Source organism: Montipora foliosa, chromosome 2, assembly GCF_036669935.1.
Source record: "Montipora foliosa isolate CH-2021 chromosome 2, ASM3666993v2, whole genome shotgun sequence".
NCBI lineage: Eukaryota > Metazoa > Cnidaria > Anthozoa > Scleractinia > Acroporidae > Montipora > Montipora foliosa.
The window spans coordinates 26324151-26338662 of record NC_090870.1 but is presented as its reverse complement, the minus strand read 5'-3'; the positions used below and the strand labels follow the sequence as shown (position 1 = coordinate 26338662).

Below are 14512 nucleotides of genomic sequence, written 5' to 3'. Positions count from 1 at the left end.
GCCAGGTGATTCCCAGAATTTTACGCAGACAGCGCAGGTGGAACACATTAAGTCGTTTCTCAATTCTCCTGTTCCGAGCCATAAAGGAAGGTATCTCAGGATGCATGCTACGTACATTCTGATCTTGGTCTTCATTGTGAGCATTTTGTTGTTCCATGCTCTCTTCCTAAGTCTACCAAAAGATGTTGTAGCTATGGGAAATTAACTCTCGCGTCAATTAGCCTATTTGAAATCAACGAGACTTCAATTTACGCGATGCGAAGGGAAATTTGCTTCCTAACAAAGGAAAATAACGCGAAAAAGAGGGTAAATTTTCAAATTTTGGGAAATTAACGCTTCTGCCACACCAAAAAAACACTTGTTGGGAACTGGAACAAATTACAAACAATGATCGCGCAATGTTGGCCCTAATCGTATGGGTTGGAGCTATAAGTTAATAACTCACACGTCTCGATCTGCGATGGAATGAGGCACATTAATTTACGATATAGGGGGTTTTGCACCAATCTCTAGAGACACAAATAACAATGATGTAATGTTCAATTGCTGGTAGACGAGCAAAAAGAGCTAATAAGAGATCATTTGTTTTATGGCGGCGATGACTTAACGTGAAAACCACCTCTTATTCCTTATTTTTAGAACGGCTCCTTATAGATTTTTTGCGAGAACAAAACGTAGCTTCATTGCGTTACACGCACGATTTTGCATTTAGCGCGAGGAATCCCCCGTGCGGCTTCTTGGTTGCGAACCAATCAGGATAGTTCATGGTCATTAAGATCAATCTGATTGACCATTCTTTGGCGGGACCTGTATTCTAAATTTAGATAACAGGGAGTTCAAGAAACGACGACTTTTTGTTTAATATGAATATATGATGCAGCAGATAACCTAGTAACCTTTGTGGCTGTCTTAGTTGGTGTTTTTAGAAGAATCCGCCTTACAAGAAGGGGTTTCTCTCTACTAATTAAAACATTCATTAATCAGTAGGTAGTTATGGGGAATAGTGTGTGTGTGGATGGTGAGTTGAGGGAAAATCATAGACAAAAGATATGGTTAGTCTGTAAAAACTCTCAACCCCAAAATAACGTTAACAAACGAAGCAAACTCTGTGTGAAATTAAAAATTTAATCTCAGAAACAGTCAGATAGTACAGGTACGAAAAACTAAATCACGTAGGAGGGATTAATAAATATTTGACCATGAAAATTATTCGTTCTTTAAAATGGGAATAATAAAGATGAAAAATCTTTACACTAAAATCTTCGTTCTTAAAAAATATATGGAAAAAACTAAAGAAATCCCATGGAATATGAAACACCAGTTCCACGAGGCAAATCCAAAAATCCTGAAGATAAAGACAAGCTGACTGCGACACCATTAGGCTCGTAAATGGCTGCGAATCTTTAGGGATAGAGCGCAACCGAGCAAGAGTGTTTCTAGTCCAGCGCCGGCCCTCTACCCGACCCCCTCGTGCCGAGTCAAGAAAGGGAAAAGAGAAGAACAACAAGCCACAACTCTGGACAAAAACTAGCACTAAAAACCATGGACAGACTAACACGACCAAGGCTTCCAAGTAACTCTTTGGACAGTAACTCTTACCAAACACAACTCATTATGTGTATCATGGACTTTCTGAAGAAAAATAAAGAAAAAAAGGCTACCTGGTTACTTACATGGAAGAAAAAGCTGGCAAAATTTTCCTTCGCTCCAAAATTTTGCGAAGTATCCTGTAAACGTCAGCCTTGCTTGCGACAAAAGAATTCAAATACGACCAAACTGTACACATGGCCTGGGTACGAGATGTGGGAAAGAGTTTAGGAACATGTTCGTTGTTTGAAACATCGAAACATGTTCCTTAAACTCAAAAGAGTGGTTGCATTTTTAAAAATGTTAATAACACTTGTGCTATCAAGACCATTTGATAACTGAAGATAAAAATACGCAGAACGATGTTCACTCTTGTTTCATAAGTACGCACATCGAGCTCCTGAATCGGAGAACTGTCGCAGAAGGTTTGGACTGATTTCTCGTTATCCCAGTTTTCTAACATTGTAAACGCAACATGGTCACATGTATACGTGCAAGAATATAGTCATGATATTCCTTTTTCCGGCCATTTAATGCTTTTTTTGTTTTATGCGTCGTTCATTTCTGGAAGGGATGACTGATGTACTTAATGAACTCTGGAGTTTACTGCGCTTGCGTAGTTTACTTCTCTTAGGATTATGTGCATCTTTATAATCCAACTGTTACCTATTTTCTTTTCACAGACATGGACCTAGCTGATGTTTTTGCTGTGTTCATCCGCTGACGTCATAACAGAAACTCGCGTTATTGGTATCACGAGCAGTCGCACCTATGGGGAACTTTTTACATTTGGCCGTTGTTAAATTTAGTTGATTTACTTCATAAATAGATGCCGTGGAGCAGTGGATAAACAACGCACTAGATAAACAGGACACTTTTCCTCGCTCTATTCTTCTCGCCCGCCGGGCTTGCAGGCTCCGCTATTTACTTTTCAGATTAATCTCTAAAACACAAAATCCTAAGCACTCGGAGAAACATTTGAATTGTGCCTGATTTTACGACAGAAACAAAGGTTCTATATTCAGTATGACAATTTGACATGGCTTGAGTTTCTTTTGCTTATTTCTTTTTTTCAAAATTGACTTCTCCGAATGTACAGTTTTGCCGAATATCAGCGCTGAACAACATTTAGGAGTAGATAAATGAACTCATTGGTTAACTTTTGATCTGGGATTAGCAATAATGGACTTTTGAACAACCGGGCCCTGGTATTTTCTCTCTTGCTAAATTTGCTGTTTCTGCGTTATTTGCGATTCTTGCTAGCAAAGATTTTGCCGTCGTAGGAAAATTTCATGCTAGCAAAAGTTTCCAACAATTATAGCAAAAGTGGAATATAACTAATTGCTTTTCTACCGACCAACATTTATCGCAAACTCGCAAGAGTAACAAATTTGGCCAGGAAAAGAAACACCAGGCCCGGCAAGCGACAAAGGCAAAGAAGGGCCATCAAAAAGGCACGGATTTATCAAAATTCGCAAAAGTAACATGGATTTTGTTTAGGACGGCGAAATCGTTGCTAAGAAGAATCTGAAATATCGCAGAAACAGCAAATTTAGCAAGAGAACAAAAGCCAGAGTGACAAAGTCAGAGGGGCCCAAACCGCAAAACCAGCTAACAATTGTTTCCTAACGCTTTTAATCCTGGACATATCTTTAAACATATTTTAAAATTCTGATATATGATCGCATTAGCTTCGATTTTCTCGACACTGGGAAGAACGCGGATACAATACTGTATACAAAAATTTGGTTTTATCAACGGAGTTGATAATGTAAATTGGCCACCGTACAGAGATTCTAAAAGCTGACGTTTCGAGCGTTAGCCCTTCGTCAGAGCGAATCGAGGGATTATGGGTTACGTGTAGTTTTTATAGTAGAGTAGGAGCTACGCTATTGATGGTAACATGGCAACGTGAAAAATAGGAATATATTAGTTAAATGAAAAGCGTTCGTTAATACCGTGAGGATTAAGGGTGCCGATTTGAAAGATGAATTTTTGTTCCAGATTCTTGCGGCTTTCCGTCGTACCTAGATGTAGGGAAAGGCCGCAGATAGCCATGTGTTTTTTGGAGTGGTTAGGCAGATTAAAATGGCGAGCGACTGGCTTGGATGCATCCTTGTCATTCTTCTCAACATCGCGAAGGTGTTCACGAAATCGGTCACCTAGTCGTCTACCTGTCTCACCAATGTATAATTTATTGCATAACGTGCAGGTTATGCAATAAATGACATTTGCGGAGGTACATGTGAAACGATCGGTGATCTTAACAGATCGCTTAGGTCCCGATATCTTGCTAGTGTTAACAATGAAAAGACAAGTTTTGCATCGTGAGAGCGCGCATTTGAAAGTGCCGGGTTGCTCGTTAGTTTTGAGCGCGCTTCTAACTAAAAAGTTGCCTACGTTTTTGTCGCGTTTGAGTGAAATAAGTGGAGGTTGCGAAAAGATTCTACTAGTCTCGGGATCATTTTGGAGTAATTTAAAATTACTAAGAATGATGCCGAGTTTGACTGCGTGATTATGAGGATGGAAAGTGAGGGTGAATGGAATTCTGTCATTCTTATCTTTTTGTGACGTTTGTAGTGATGACTGTCGATCAAATTGTTAGGCGCGATGATGGCCCGCTTTGACAATACTGTATTCCAGGGTAAGTTATTTAATTTGTACTAATGTGGGAGAAACACGTATTCTGCCTACACAACGACAATTGCTCGGCAAGCATGGCAATTCATTTTTAATTCTGCAGTCGTTAAACGTGGAAGTACGCTGTGCAACCACAGGTAGACAACACTGGGGATTCGAGGCCACATCATGACCACAAGGTACTTGATACGGCTATTGATCTCTTACATGTACTATAATTTCCAACGGTCAAATTCGGCTCGATTAAACTGATCAAGGGAAATCTTCCATAATCAATATGTACATATTGCAATCCGTTTTAATGACAGTCAGATAAATAAAATTCACTTAAGTACTTTTCATTTTCTATGTTGTCTCGAGTGTTTTGATGGGTTTTTGGGCCGGTTTATTTTCCAGCTCCACACATTCACATTTCGTATTTACGACAGTGTATTTGACTCCGTCATGTGGCCTCGAATCCGTATGTTTTGACATGCATGAAGACATGAGTGCTGGCGAATATGCGTCAGAAAATAGATCCCGCCCATTGACAAGGCATTTTGCTAAAAGACAAGCAGCGACAGTCTAACTTGATTGGCTGTTTGCCTGACGCCACATTCCCACGTCAACTTATTTTTCATCCCAAAAGTATCGATTTGGTCATTCCGGCTCACGCAGTGCACAGAGCAGTGTACCTCTCGATCTCTACGGTTGCTCTCTTCCAGATCAAGCAACAAGATGGCAAATGTTGGGCTCTATTTCCTGTTTATCGCGGTTGCGTTTGCTTCTTTTTCAGGAGCACAAAAACCCAGCGATCTCACTCTATCCGCTTGTCACTGTAGTCCAACGATAAAGGTGTCCGTGGAAGGTGACAAGTGCGACTTGTGCGAGGCAAATAAACAACTCCAACAAGACATCGACCACCTGAGGAAAGAACTTCAGATTGTGAAAAATCGAAGCAGTCAGATTCAGCCAGGTAAAACACAATTACTTCTGAATAGATTTAGCTTTTAGGCTCAGTTAATGTAGTATTTTACCATTAATCGAGAAGGTGATGAAATCGAGCCCCCCAAAGCGCTCTAGTTTTTTGTTCAGGCTTCTTGATGAAAAGACATTCGCATTGATTTTCTAGTTCGTATCTCACAACCCTTTTCGGGCAAATCACTACTACTCGCTGCCAGAAATGGGAACTCCCTGGCTCTTTTTGCTTAAGCGCACATTATATAATGAAAGGCAAATCTCGTTGGTTTTTTGTTCAACGCATTTCCGATCTATCAACTGAACTTGAACTCTATTGAAATACTAATTAATCAATATTCGACATAATCGTCCAATGAATAAAGTTTTCAGATTTACTACATGATCTGCAACGTAGAGAATTCATGGTCACATCCTGCGCTGACACGCCCAATTTTATTAGATTTATATTTTTAAGTTTTGGGCAGATGCAAAGCTTCTCTGCTCTGCATTAAATTTTCCGCATTGCAAATTAAGTTCTTAGACAGATATATACGTCAAATCGCCTTTATTTTTCTCGCGCTTGAAATTCAAGACTTCATCACACGCGAAGTTGCTCTGTTCACTTTAATTTTTTTCCGCAATGCAAACTGAAGTCTTGCTCATTTTTCTTCTGCTGGTAAATCTTTTTTTCTTTCTCCGCATTAGTGCTCAAGAAGTACGTTTTAGGATATACTCTGTGTGCCCTTGTAATAAATATGCCAGCCTCGATTCACCATGCAATCGCCCATTCAGTATTCGCATTTAAAATCCACCCCACTGTAATAAATCAAAGTGCCGACACAAGGATCTCTCAGAAAAAAGCTAACTTATCTTACCCAGATTTTCGGCTATAGCTCTGAGCCAAAAACGTTTTAAGGTCTGGAAATATTTTCCTTTTGTGTAATAGCATTTGTAGCTTGGAATGCAGCAACAAATAGATGAGCAAGACACGTTGAACTGCAATTAATCCTGTAACATGATCATTTAAATGAAATAGTAGTCATCATGTATCAATATGCGCGGTCAAAGAGAAAATCGGCCTCTTCAAAACACACGCTCAGCGGGCCGCAAAAGACTGACAGCGGGCTGCTAATGCATTATCAGCCCTACAGCTGATTGGTTCTTGCTTCAACTTTGTGATATGCCTATTATTTATAGACGATTTTACGCTTTTTTTTTGGTAATTTTAAATAAGTTCACTGGACTGAGTTGATTCTTTAATAGCTTGTTCAATCAACACCTACATGATGATTTGAAGTGACTTTGAATTCGTTATTCACTTAGCTTGTATTATTAAAACTCGCATTCTTGATATCATTTGGCCTTGTTTTCTCTCGTTACAGATATAAATAACTAATAATATAAAGTTTTTTGTGCAGTACAGTAGTTAGCAGTATTTTGCACAAGAGAAACGACTTAGTAAGATAACAGGGTGAGTGGGTGGCGTGGGGATGGATGAATCTATACAAGCTGCCGTACGATAATGCTTTCTGTTATGTGTCTCAACAGGTTTCCATACGAGGGAATTCGACCTTTATTTCACCAACGTTGGAATCAATGATTACGTTATCCATCATGGTCTGGAGGTAACCAGTGCTTTTACGATTTGCCTCCGAGTGCGTACCACTGAAAAGACATCCAATTATCTGTCAGTCGTGAGTTACAGCTTGTCAACGAACTACAATGAAATCGTGATGGGCAGGATGTCAGACATTCGGTTCTACGTCAACGAACAATCAGTGTAAGGGAAAAAGTCAAGATTATGTCAATATATCATAATCGAATTTTTATGGCAAGGCATTCGTGTAGATTTACGGTTTGCAGTCTCGGGTGGGTTTGATAAGTGTATCAGGTTTCTGACCAATCATGTCTGAGAGCTATTCAGGAGGCGAATATAAGCCCGAGCTAACATGTGCTCGCCCCCTTTTTAGTGCTCACCATCACAGAGTGATCATCGTTTGGCTCTCATCGCAATTTCACATTTCCCTTCACCTCCTCCACTGCTTGCCTGCCATTGTTTGTATACCTCTCTTTTCATATGCTTTGTGTTACCCTGTGATGTGGCGGTAGTCCTTTGAACTGTTTAAACTCCGTCGCCTAGCGGTGGCCAAATTTTTACTCCAACCAAGACTCAATCTCTGGTGTGTAAACGCTCTTTCGGAAACGAGTACGTCATCACGCGAAGCTCTTGGTCGCGTAACGCACTTAACGTTAATCGAATTAGTAATGCAATGTTATAAGAAATAGGTACGCATTGCGTACGTGTGGTAGGGCAGTAACTTACTCCATAACTGTCAACGGAGCTACGTTTTGTTTTCCAGAACGTAATATGTAGCTGTAATAGTACACGATATTGTTTTGGTATCGTAAATTATTATAGTGCCATCGTAGATTTCTTCGGAAAATAGCTTCCTGAGAAGACACGTAGTTACTAGTAAAATACTAAACCCAGAAAGATTGAAAATTGAGAAAGATTGGCTTCCATGAAGTTCAACTTCTTTTTCGCAACAAGTTTAAGCGTGTGCTCTGAGCGTCTGACAGTTTCCACGACAAAAGTTTACTGAAGTTAAGACTTCTCCGGTGGGGTTAGTGTCTGGATGGGAAACTTCAAAATATACGACTTTCTACCAGAAACATAGGACCGAAAATTCTATTTTAACGCTCAAAAATACGAACTAAGCAAGCTACAGAATTTGTTAGCCTGCCTTATGCAAAACAACTATTGACGCAAAAGTAAATAAATATTGATACACACTTTGTAGCAAGAGCGCAAGGACGTTTTTAGGAAGTGTCGATCGAGAAAAAAAAATTGTCACTAGCAACAAAATTTGAAAACAACATAAATATTTTGCCACGAATATAAAAGTTGCCATCAGGAAAAACGTTTTGGGAAATTTTTGCCACTTTCGATTTTTCTATTGTACTTTTGGCAGCACAATTAAATCGCAAAATCGAAAGTGACATTGATTTCACCGGCCGCCTGTGATCAAATTACCTTTCGTGTTACTATCCACTGGATTCAACTGTGACAAAATGACGGCAAGACATCGGATTGTTGTTTCGTTGGTTTGCTTTTTCTGTTCTTTCAAGTGTTGTAAAGCCACGATGCGAGAAGAAATGTGTGAATTCAACACAAAGATCACTATCGTCCAACTCTTGCAGTTGACTATTGTCTCTGCAAAGTCAAAAATTCACTCTCCTAGATCAGGTTATTAATCACCAGGTAATTCCATTGTTTGAAATAGAAGCTGCTGTATTATTCATCCGCGTCACCGCGCCGCTTTTGGGGCCATTTGTTGAAATTCAACCACGCTTCCAACGGACCCGTAAAAAACACTGTAAGTTGCAATTTTCGCCGACACTAAAGTTTGTTGGCCACCGAACAAAGTTCAAAGGAAGCCCTCGACTTAAACTTGTTCCCGGGGTTTCTCTTCTCTGCCTCAAATTAACGACAATGCAGGCAGAAAAGAGAGACCGTGGGAAGAGGTAACTGATATAAAAACCCACGCATTTTTCCCTCGAAAGGAAACCACAGGGTCAATCCGGGAAACAGAACTGACAGTATTTTATTCCACGCTTTTATGGCAAAATTTCTGTCTCTGGCCGCTTTCACAGGCAATTTAGCAAAACTAAGGTGCGATATTTTACTGTTTCGTTTATTCTGAATGAAGAGCTCATAATTTCTATTACCGGACAAAATTTTTGCGCACAGCTCCGTGGGAATTTCAACACAAACAATCTTATCGATCACAATGATAAAGATGAAAATAGTTTTCTACAGACAGCCCCGATGACATTGTGTGTAGTGCGCTTATAAAGTGTACTACCACAAATTACAAGCACAATTGAGAGGCTTGAATGTTTGATGACATTTAGTGTCATTCACCTGTAAACTTGGAAACTTGCTGTTATTTGCACTCGTGTTACAAATTGATTTATGAGAAGTCCACTCTATTTTAGGCATTAAGAACTGAGTATTTTTTTCATGTATATTGTTAAGCATATAAACCGTGTTTTGGCATTGTTCGTTTGTCAACATCTGCGTAAGAAAAGTACAGATTTCTATCGGAGAAGGTCACTGGCAGGCTTACTTCCATTTATTGGCCATAATTTTAAAATGCATGTATGTGCCTGACTGATGGTTCTGATTAACTGACGAAGGTCGTCAATGCGAAACCAACACTGAAGCAAAAGTAGATTCCTTTCAACACTGAAAACTGAAAACTGTTTGACAAGTGAAAATGAATGACATTAATTTACCTTTTTGCAGAGATACCGGTGTATCTGTTGATGACGGTAACTGGCATCACGTTTGTATCACTTGGGAGAGCACGAATGGCTCTTGGAAAGTTTACAAAGATGGCAGCGTGCAAGCCCAAGGGTCTCAGTTGAAGACTGGTTATAAAATAAAGACCAACGGAATCCTCACTGTCGGGCAAGAGCAAGATTCGTTTGGTGGCGGCTTTGACTCAACTCAAAGTTACCTCGGAGAGCTGACGGGCCTCAATATCTGGAACCGAGTTCTCTCTTTAAGCGAGATCCTGAAAATCTCGAAATCGTGCCATGTGGGGCAGGGTAGCGTCAAGAAATGGTCTGATTTTAAAGTAGGAATAAGAGGCAATGTAAGGGTTATCTCCCCATCGGCTTGTGAAGTGTAAAATTCACCTTTAGTTGTCTGGCATTGCTGCATGAAAGCATCATGAATCATTCTTTTCAATAAATGTTTTGCCGTGTGTTATCACTGTTTCATTATTGGCTTTGTTTAAAGTACATTTACCGAAGGAGGGTAAACATTGGTGTCTGAGATGTTAATCACATCCGGTCGATTAAATGTAGGATTTTTCGAAACAATTACATTCTGTATTATTACAGCCTTTTTTAATCGTCCGGCCAGCACTGCAACTTTCAATTAACTATCCACACTTGATGTATAAACATTTAATAGCACATTCTAGAGTATGAGGGGTCTCCCAAGGAGGTCGAATATCCTTGGGATTGCGTTTAAGAAAAACTCTCAAATTCTTAAAATATCAGCGGAAATTTGCTACCTTTGAAATTAGATCCTTAATTTTTAGAGTTTCAAGTCTTGTGAACAAGGACTGTAAACCGTAGCCCCTGTTTCACAATCCTTAACTTTCAACACCTGTTTGGTGTAAGAAGATAGAATTTGTTAGCGAAGAGGAAGACAAGGTGTTCCGGTTTTGTGAAATGTGGTCGGCCAGGCTAACTTTTTGTAGCGTGTAAGACTATTAAGCGAATGCAACTACAATAACAAAATCCCTTTAGAACGGTCGGGGGATTTGCCAGGAGCTAAAACATCTCACTGAGATACATAGCCTCCGGATCCCACGCAGCCTTCCACGATCTTAGGGCTTCGTCACGCGTTCATCCCCCACCAGGGAGCTTACGCAACGACGACGAAGACGGGTACGAATACGTCAAAAAACAATAGCTATGATAAGCAAAAACAAAAGCTCTGCACACCCTGCGCGTGTGTTTTCCATTTTGATGTTTTTAGACAACATTCACGTAGCCGTGGTCATCGTCCTTGCATAAGGTCTCTATTAACCTCTGCTGAAACGAAATACCACTTCCGGTCATAAATTACGGACCAATCAGAGGCCGTTTTCAAGTTTTCGGTAAACTCGTGTTTTGTATCATGGCATTCTTTCACAGCATGTGATTGTATTGGCTGTTTCGCAATGCTACAGTCGTCCTTTCGCCTCACGTCTTAGTCTCCTCTTGCAGATAATTGCAGTCGTATGTGGAAGAATGTTCGCGCACTATGAGTTCGTTATTGGTGACTTTGTCTTGCCAGATGATTCCCAGAATTTTACGCAGACAGCGCAGGTGGAACACATTAAGTCGTTTCTCAATTCTCCTGTTCCGAGCCATAAAGGAAGGAATCTCAGTATGCATGCTACGTACATTCTGATCTTGGTCTTCATTGTGAGCATTTTGTTGTTCCATGCTCTCTTCCTAAGTCTACCAAAAGATGCTGTAGCTATGGGAAATTAACTCTCGCGTCAATTAGCCTATTGGAAATCAATGAGACTTCAATTTACGCGATGCGCGAAGGGAAACTTGCTTGCCAACAAAGGAAAATAACTCGAAAAAGGGGATAAATTTTCAAATTTTGGGAAATTAACGCGTCTGCTACACCAAAAAAAACACTTGTTGGGAACTGGAACAAATTACAAAGAATGATCGCGCAATATTGGCCCTAATCGTATGGGTTGGAGCTATAAGTTAATAACTCAGACGTCTCGATCTGCGATGGAATGAGTTCCATTAATTTACGATATAGGGGGTTTTGCACCAATCTCTAGAGACACAGATAACAATGATGTAATGTTCAATTGCTGGTAGACGAGCAAAAAGAGCTAATAAGAGATCATTTGTTTTCTGGCGGCGATGACTTAGTATAGGTAATCGCATGGGGCCGAGTAAAATTAAGGATTAATATCACGCGTGTTTTCAGAAGTTGCTGAAATTGCCCGAGTCGCACAGCGACGAGGGCAATTTCAGCAACTTCTGAAAACAAAAGTGATATTAATCCTTAATTTTACGAGGACCCATTGCGATTACTTGTTAATAACAAAGAGGGCAAAATTTTCTTAACACTGTTGAGGCACCTCGAAAAACAGACAGCTAAGCGGAAACACTCGTTCGTTCGGCAGCAAAACAACTGACAAACAGACAAGCAAGTCAACTTGTTCTTTGCGTCCAAAGCGAGTATAGATGATTGTTATTTACATCCACTCGAGAGGAAAATACGAGTTTCATTCGTGAACAACTGTAACAACGATTAAACCAAATGTTAAGCTTCAATTTATTTTATTCACCTGTGCTGTAGAGGTTTTTACCACTTGCAAATACGCATCCGTAAACATAGCAAACAGTTTGTCCAAAGAAATCCACCAAATTTGAGGTACTCGTTCCTCCTGTCAATGGCAAATTGTTCTGTGACCTTTTTTGTTGAGGTGCAAGATGTCGTGGTAAACTGAAAGCCCTTGACGAAAGGAATCATTTTGTTTTTCAACCACACAATCCCGCTACGCCGGGCGCCATGTAAGCCGATCCAAGTTTTAAGTTTTTCTCGAAAAAAACCTTTTGCCCTTCTTCTTGTCACTCGAAAATTCAAATTTCAGATCATCTTTTAAAGCCAATTCTTAATCTTTATGCCTTTTCGGCGAATGCAGCGCGAATTAAAAGACAAACTTCGATGAGACGAAGTTGTTTTGCTCAAACAGAAGAAACCATCTGAATGTGGAAGACGTACGTTCAGCCAATCAGGAGCGAGAATTTTTGGCGCTCGACCAATCGTGAGCGAGTAATTTTGCCCTCTTCTCAAGCAAAATTAAGAAAAAATACCCTCTTCATTGACTGATCAGCATTCAGTAATTTTGCCCTCTTTGTTATTAACGTGAAAACCACCTCTTATTGCCTATTTTTAGAACGGCTCCTGATAGATTTTTGCGAGAACGAAACGTAGCTGCATTGCGTTACACGCACGATTTTGCATTTAGCGCGAGGAATCCCCCGTGCGGCTTCTTGGTTGCGGACCAATCAGGATAGTTCATGGTCATTAAAACCAATCTAATTGGCCATTCTTTGGCGGGACCTGTATTCTAAATGTAGACGAGATGCTTCCGTGAAGCATACACTGGGTTGCCTGTGGTACGTGCTACAGAAAATCAGAAGGCACTGAATTGTGTGGTATTGAAATACAGCATTCCAGTCTCTGAAGAATAACAAATAAAAGAGAAGCGAGAAACATTGGCTTCTGGGCTGACATGTTGATAATTTTCAAGTTCCCTCACAACTTCTTTTCACCACAAGTGTGCCCTCTGAGGATCTGACAGCTTTGTAATGATAAACTTCACTGAAGTCAAGCCCTGTTTCGCAGGGTTAGTGTTAGGATAGGAGACCAAAACAATAAACCCCTCATAAAAAACAGAAACATCTGACCGAAAATACTATTAACGCTAACAAATGCGAACTCAGCAAGGTACAGATTCTGTTAGCTTGCTATATGTAAAACAAATATTGATGAAAAAGCAAATAACTATTGATACACAGTTTTCAGAAAGAGCAGAAGGAAGTTTCCCGGACGGTCGATCGAGAATAAAATATTTACGACATGAAAACAACATTAATTTTGAACCGTGAATATAGAATATAAAAAGTTACGATCAGCGACAAACATTTTGGGAGATTTTTGCTACGTTCAAGTAAATTGCAAAATCAAAAGTGACATGACCGGAATTCAGCGGGCGCCGTGATTAAGTTACCGCGGCATGCTTACTCGCCAAACAGTGAAGCATCTGTGTCAAATGATGGCAAGATACCGCGTTTTTGTAAGTTTCTTTTTCTGTCAAGTGTTATAAAGTTTGACAATGAAATGAGCGAAGTCAAAACAAAGATCACAATCGCCCAACTCTTATTTATGCAAAGTCAAAATTTACTTTCCAAGACGCGTACGACGTTATTTATCACCAGGTAATTCCATCATTTTGGAAATAGCAGCTACTTTATTATTCATCTGCGTCACAAGTTTTCACTGATTTTGGGGCTCATTTTGTTGAAACTCAAGCACGCTTCCAACAGGCCTGTGAAACCTTCCTGCTTACAGAGCAATACTAAAAAACTTCTCCCATATCACATTTCAACCTTAAGCTCGAAAATTCAATACACAACATGATATTATAATTCACAAAGGCAGAAAATACCACAGAATCCTTTTCCAGCGAAAATTTTATTGAAGCAAACAACATATTTGCTCTTAGAGGCGAAAACCTCTTCCTATTTCATTGCGTGGGTGAAGACAAGAAACTCAATTGTGTCAAATTACCATGTACTTCAGGTAAATACTGCTCACTTTGATTTCGTCTCGACGGGCGATAGATTGTTGTCGAAGTCCAGTACTCGTCGCTTTTGAGATTCATGCCTAGTTTATTCAACTGACTTTCCATTATTGAGCTCCATAAGGGTATATTTTGTTTAAGGATCCACTAAAACGCCATTCGCGTTGCATGACTTTCGACTCCATTGCAGGCTAAGTTAATGATTCTACTGTGTCCACCAGAGAAATCTACGCAGTTCCACTACCCTCTCGATCCTAAGAAAATACGCGCAGAAGGCTCCATACACAAAGACACCACTTACCAGGGGAGTGACAGGCAAGACTTTTACCGACACGGAAAAAAAAAAAAGAAAAAAAAGAAAACAAACAAACTAAACGCAGACCTCGACTGGGTTTGCCCATAGGCAACCCAGTAATAACAGGGAGTTCAAGAAACGACGA

The 14512-nt window shown here is 40.0% G+C and overlaps 1 protein-coding gene across 1 annotated transcript; it reads left to right on the top strand.

Annotated features, from left to right (window-relative positions):
• Positions 1–4417: 4417 nt before the first annotated feature.
• Positions 4418–9934, top strand: LOC137990627 (neuronal pentraxin receptor-like). Its single transcript, XM_068835743.1, has 3 exons — positions 4418–5182; positions 6715–6946; positions 9476–9934. The coding sequence occupies exons 1-3, from the start codon at positions 4945–4947 to the stop codon at positions 9861–9863; spliced, it is 858 nt and encodes a 285-aa protein (XP_068691844.1). The 5' UTR covers positions 4418–4944; the 3' UTR covers positions 9864–9934.
• The last annotated feature ends 4578 nt before the right edge of the window (positions 9935–14512 follow it).

Excerpts from the sequence above, each read along its gene's own strand:
- LOC137990627 (XM_068835743.1), top strand. The coding sequence starts at position 4,945 with ATGGCAAATGTTGGGCTCTATTTCCTGTTTATCGCGGTTGCGTTTGCT. Across the intron at positions 5,183-6,714 it reads AAGCAGTCAGATTCAGCCAG|GTTTCCATACGAGGGAATTC; the intron begins GTAAAACACAAT and ends GTGTCTCAACAG. Across the intron at positions 6,947-9,475 it reads TACGTCAACGAACAATCAGT|AGATACCGGTGTATCTGTTG; the intron begins GTAAGGGAAAAA and ends ACCTTTTTGCAG.